The sequence below is a fragment of the Semicossyphus pulcher genome, unplaced genomic scaffold, assembly GCF_022749685.1.
Source record: "Semicossyphus pulcher isolate SPU_LCO1_2020_fin unplaced genomic scaffold, fSemPul1.0.p SCAF_11, whole genome shotgun sequence".
Taxonomy (NCBI): Eukaryota; Metazoa; Chordata; class Actinopteri; order Labriformes; family Labridae; genus Semicossyphus; species Semicossyphus pulcher.
In genome coordinates this window covers 1327419-1333889 of record NW_027211615.1, presented here as the reverse complement: position 1 = coordinate 1333889, position 6471 = coordinate 1327419, and the positions used below count along the sequence as shown (strand labels likewise).

General features: G+C 40.7%; 1 protein-coding gene across 1 annotated transcript; it reads right to left on the bottom strand.

Moving 5' to 3' along the window:
• Positions 1 to 871: 871 nt before the first annotated feature.
• Positions 872 to 6127, bottom strand: LOC138585215 (uncharacterized). The gene is made up of 4 exons (XM_069657504.1): positions 6037 to 6127; positions 5273 to 5298; positions 5001 to 5178; positions 872 to 1821 (listed from the first exon to the last, which is right to left on the bottom strand). The coding sequence occupies exons 1-4, from the start codon at positions 6125 to 6127 to the stop codon at positions 872 to 874; spliced, it is 1245 nt and encodes a 414-aa protein (XP_069513605.1).
• Between the last annotated feature and the right edge of the window lie 344 nt (positions 6128 to 6471).

Genomic DNA, 6471 nt, shown 5'->3' with positions numbered 1-6471 from the left:
AGTTCATTTAATTACAAGGTTACAAATGAGCTGTCTCAAAGAACTAGTGCTACCCAACTCAGAGACCTCCAAGGAAACAGAAGTGTTGAAGAAGCATCGGCTAGACTTCACAGCTGGTCCCAACTTGTTAGTTCTCAAGACAGATTTCAGCAAGAAAACAATGTCAAAACATTATTCAGTACATCACTATCTCTTCATGTGGACCTGTTCAACATTTGTAAGATACTGACACCCAAGGTTTGCATATGAGATGCAGGATATAGACAGGCAAAGAGAGCAACAACAACAACATATGTTCTTGTTACAACAACAACATATGTCCTTGTTACATGAACAACAACAGACACATACTTATGGTTACAATGCCAATAATAGTGGTAGACTAGTGTGAAGATTAGCAAAATAAATAAATAAATAAATTAGCGAGAGAAGCAGAGTAATGATAAAGGCTGAGGTAATCGTAATTGTAACAGTTGAAGTCAACAGGTCTACTATTAGCATTAGCAGCAACAATAATGATACTATGGGGAAGGCTGATGTTAGTAGTTGTTGCAGTTGAGCAGGTCCACAGCAGCAGGTGGTCTGCAGCAACGATCTCCAGGAACCTTCAAGACAAGGGAGCACAAGAAGTCCCTGGAAGATATATGGTTAGTAATGTTAATGGGACCAGAAGATACAGAGTTAATGAGCTGCATTAATATGACAGAGAGAGAGAGTGGGAGAGAGACAGAGAAAGGGAGAGAGAGAGAGAGAGACAGAGAGAGAGAAACACAGAGAGAGAGAAAGAGAGAGAAGCTTGGTGTGTCAGATCCCCCTGGCAGTCTAAACCTATAGCAGCATAACAATGGGCTAGTCCAAGCCTGAGCCAGCCCTAACTATAAGCTTTATCAAAGAGGAAAGTTTTAAGTCTACTCTTAAAAGAAGAGAGGGTGTCTGCCTCCCGGACCTTGACTGGTAGATTGTTCCAGAGGAGGGGGGCCTGGTAATTGAAGGCTCTACCTCCAACACTACTCTTAGAGACTTTAGGTACCACAAGCAGGCCTGCATCCTGGGAGCGCAATGTTCTAGAGGGGTAAAATGGCACTATGAGCTCTTTAAGATATGATGGTGCCTGACCATTAAGAGCTTTGTAAGTAAGAAGAAGGATTTTAAATTCTATTCTATATTTTACAGGAAGCCAGTGCAGAGAGGCTAATACAGGAGAGATGTGATCTCTCTTCCTAGTTCTTGTCAGCACACGTGCTGCAGCATTTTGTACCAGCTGCAGAGTTTTTAGTGACTTATTAGGGCAGCCTGATAGTAACGAGTTACAATAATCCAACCTGGAAGTAACGAATGCATGGACTAGTTTTTCTGCATCGTTTTGAGACAAGATGTGTCTGATTTTTGCTATGTTGCGAAGATGAAAGAAGGCTGTCCTTGATATTTGTTTTATGTGGGAGATGAAGGACATATCCTGATCAAATAGAACTCCCAGATTCCTAACAGTAGGGCTGGATGCCAGGCTGATGCCATCTAGGGCAGCTATATCATTAGAGAAAGAGTCTCTAAGGTGTTTTGGGCCGAGCACAATAACTTCAGTTTTGTCTGAATTAAGTAGCAGAAAGTTTCTATTCATCCAGATCTTTATGTCCTTAAGGCATGCTTCTAGTTTAGATAGCTGATTGGTTTCGTCTGGCTTCATAGATAAGTATAATTGAGTATCATCTGCATAACAATGAAAATTAATGGAGCGTTTCCTCATGATATTACCCAGAGGAAGCATATATAAGGTAAAAAGAATCGGTCCGAGCGCAGAACCTTGTTGAACTCCATGACTAACTTTGGTTTGCATAGAGGACAAATCATGAACATTAACAAACTGAGATCGATCTGATAGATAAGATTTAAACCAACTTAATGTAGATCCTGTAATGCCAATTAAATGTTCTAGTCTCTGTAACAGGATGTGATGGTCCATCGTGTTGAAAGCGGCACTAAGATCTAACATATGTCCTTGTTACATCAACAACAACAGGTAATACATACTTATGGTTACAATGCCAATATTAGTGGTACACTAGTGTGAAAATTAGCAAAACATAAATTATTGCGAGAGAAGCAGAGTAATGATAAAGGCTGAGGTAATCGTAATTGTAACAGTTGAAGTCAACAGGTCTACTATTAGCATTAGCAGCAACAATAATGATACTATGGGGAAGACTGATGTTAGTAGTTGTTGCAGTCGAGCAGGTCCACAGCAGCAGGTGGTCTGCAGCAACAATCCCCAGGAACCTTCAAGACAAGGGAGCACAAGAACTCCCGGGAAGATATGTGGTTAGTAATGTTAATTAACATCCATTTGAATTAAACACAAGATACTTGTGCCCTAATGATGAGGATATACGCTCAGTGAATAAACTCCTCCCCTTGTGCTCTCATTCCAATACCTAAAATGAGCCAACCACATGGCCCTTAGTGGTCACCGCAACCCAAGCAGCATTGCCAACTTCAACAGACCTAGGCTCTGTTCATACGAGCTCCAGGTATTCACAACGCCGATACTACAATATTGTCTTAAATACAAAATAGAAAGAGTAGGATAGAAGTATTTGTAGACAGAGGTGTGTTAGAATATAATTTGTCAGTGGAGTGTTGAGAATGAAGAGGACATAAAAATGCTAACCTAGCCGAGTTAGCGTCTTACCAAACTGAGTTTTTGTTGATCGAAGCTGCGAGTGAGGTCTTCCACAATTTTTAACATCTCACCTTGACAGGAGCTTGACAGGCCTCCCGCGCCCAGTTATGGTTGCTATTGTAGGATTGGACAGTGGCCGTTCAAGGGAGGGGCTTAGCGAAGGGTCAATTGTGTCTGGGTTATAGAATGGGAAAGGCGGTCACTTTGGGTGGACAATGTAAATATTTTGTAGTGTAATTCAGCGATTATTAATGCCACTTGCCATAAAACCCAAAAGAAGAAGCTGAAGCTGAGCTGAAGAAAGTTGTGGTGGGTAGGAAAATCTGTGTTGTGAATGGACCAGAGTGGGGAGATTCTGATATTGCTGATAGATATGGAAATAAGCCAAAGCGGAGAGAGAATTTATTTTCAGGGATCAGTGCAAAGAAAAGCAAAACAAAGGGAGCCAGCCGTAGATGTCTGGTGTCCGTTTCAGAAAGGAGGTTCAACAAACCCTCAGTCTAACCCCAGACTGTGGTTTGACTTACTCTGAGTTAAAATTCGCTGGCTTTGTGGTTTCAGAAAGGCTGATCAAAGTTAGTTCAATCAACTCTGAGTAGGTTCAGCCAGAGCTAAGTGTGTGCACGCTGACTATAAAAAGCCAGCATTAATGGAGCCCCGATACCACGATTCACCATGGCAACGGTACACAAAAAGAGGTCCTCCTACGTCACACCAGTGGAGCTCAAAATCCTCATGCGGACGTTCAGCGAATACGAGCATGTTTTTAGAAAAATAAAGTAACTCGGCTGCAGCTGCAAAAGAGAGAGAAGCGGCGTGGGAAGAAACTGCTGCTCGAGTAAATGTGCAAGTTTGAACTGGTCTGTTTATATAATACTTAATCACGACCGGAAGCTAAAATTTATTTTAATTTAGGAGCAATCCAGCGGGAGAAAAACAAACATGGAAGCAGTTAAAAATAAAATACTAGAACATCATTCAAAGGTACGGCTCAGGCAGAACAGGCTCATGGCTGAACCTCACTTCAATCATACTTCAAATATTAAACAGATTAAATATCATTCAGTGGCTGTTTTAATGTGCATTAGCTTTATCCATTACATAGTGCTGATTTCACATACAGTATGTCCTCTCACCTAAATCCTGTTTAGTTGATCAAACTGAATTAAGTTAGTTAAAAAAAACAAAATCCAATAACTACGGCTGCTTTTGTATTGATAGGAAATGAAGAGAACCAAATAAATGACTCATTTATCTTATCTGAGTGCTCTCGGCAGTGGTGGTGGAAAATCTAAAAATGATGACTTTGACACAGATTTGTCTTTTGATTTTTTTTATCATAATTATAAAAGACTTTTGCAAAGGGGTCAGAGCAGCACAGAGACGCAACGTTTCTTCTTTTAATTCGGTAACCGCTCAAACACGCGTGAGACGGGCTGAATGAATGAGGAAGTGAATGAGGGGTTGATTTTCTAGAGAGAGGAGACGGAGCGAAACTCTGAGTTTCCTGAAGAAAACCTGCTCGCGACCAGGTTAGGTTCACAGACTCAGTTACCATAGTAACCAACTCAGAGTTAAAGTTACCTCTCTTTCTGAAACGGCAAACCCAGGGTTTCCCTCATTTCAGGGTTAACAAACTCGGGGTTTCACTAAACCCGCTTTCTGAAACGGACCCCTGGTTAAATTGGAAAGAGTGCTCTTGTAAATCCCAATTATGGCCAGTGGGAGGAAATTCTAATCTTTGAGATTGTATCTTTAAGTAGGTTTTGTTTGAAGTATTGTAGTTTGTTACATTTTGAATCACATAAGTTACTGAGTAAAAAAAAATGTAGGCCTAAATAAAAAACGAAAGGAAAAAAATCACACCCCGTAAACAACTGCAGTGAATGATGGGCAGGAGAACAAACTGGCGCTAAATCACAAGGAAGATGGAGATGGACAGGAGTAAGCCAACATTGTTCTTCTAGATGTTCTTCAAGAACCGTGACTTGTCTCTAGCCACGAGGTCTCCTATTTTTTGCCAACAAGTCCATTTTTTTCCCGAATCCCTGGGCACAAAACAGAAAATTTACAAACACAAACTGAAAAAGGAAATATTTAACAGTAACAGTTTTTCAGTGTATCAGTGTTTTACCTGGACTAGTTGAATGTCAATGACCTTGTTTGCTTTGAGATCCATCATAGTATAACTCCCATACTTGGCAGAATGTCCCAAAAATATGAGAGAACTATATATATACTGTATATATTTTTATTTTTTTATTTCTTTCTATGCCTTAGCCGACAATAATTATCATACATACTCATCAAAGTAAATTATCACCTGCTGAGTCAGCACGCATGTCACCACTGAGTGTGACATCCCCACCAGCTGTGGTGTCTCTGATGACGTCTTTCTGGTTGCTGTTCCAGTGCCAGTTGATGGTGGGAAAGAGGAGCTTGGCCTGGTGTTTGTGGAAGGTGGTTTCCGAGATCCCTTGGATCTTGAAGGCCTCAATAAACTAAAAGTAAAACAGCAAGAATGATGTGATGTGATTGCATTTGTAATGTACTACTGGAACAGAACCTGTTTTTACTAATTTGGTCCTCTCTCACCTTTGATATCTTGACAAATGATGAGCCTGTGAACAGAACAGCTGCACACAGTTGAAGGTTCCCTGTGGTATGTTTTTCACCATTGGCTGGCTAGACCACTGGCGAAAGTACTCGCAGTGAGCACAACTCTGCCTCACATGCAGGAGTGTCCCAAGAACTGTTTTAGAGATGTCAAAGCTCCGGGTGCATTTTCTGAACAGCTCCATTATATTCTCTTCATAAACAATGTACTTGGTCATTGTATGAGTTGGTAATTCATTTGAGATACTATGATGAAGAGAAAAATGGAAAGACAGATAACATTGTTCTAATTATACATTAAGGTTTTTCCTCTTGGGGAATGGCATGTACAACTAAATGTTGCTTTTGGGTTGAAATGAATGTAAAATCTATTGTATTAACTGTTGCATTTCAATCATATTATATTTCAATAATATTTGAAGGGTAACAACTGTGTTATGTAATATTTATTGCCCTTACTGTTGATGGACTCAATTCAATATAAATATGTCTATAAAATAAACTTTATTGGATGCAAACACCAGGAAACTATCCTCAGTAGTCTTGAGAACATGCAAAACTGCAGAGACACCGCAGTAACGTGACATCACAGCACCGTTAGCTTTCAGTTACTGTAACGTTAGCCTAACTTTGCCAATGTAATTTTACCTTGCAGGAGCCGTTTCTGATCATATAACATAAACCAAGCTGTCATGTCATTGTTAATAAAATGCCTGTTACAAACATACTCTTTATACACTCACCTCCAAAGTCAGCGGAGTTGCCGGCGGCAGCGTAGCTGTTGTGACTGTCGTCCTGTTTTCGGCACCGGGAGATAAACGTCAGGCACTGCATCGCCTTTCAGCATAGCCACTTTAGAAAAACCCATATCCACTTCCATGACATTGGAGAAACAATCTCTGGAAAAGTGACGGTTGCACAACCCAGCTCTAGGCGGGAGTTCCCGGTCCGGTAGGCCCAATGCACGCAACCACCACATTTCAAGGTCTGCTGGAAAAAAGTCCAACCCGGAGGAGCTATTGCAGCCGGGAAAGTAACACTGCCGACCCATTCTGGCCACCAGTTAACAAACACTAACACTTATACAAATACTAACGCTATGCATAACTCTAACACAATTTGTAAAATGAAAACACTTTTCACTCAAATGTCAAGATTTGGACCGGAATTGATCGACA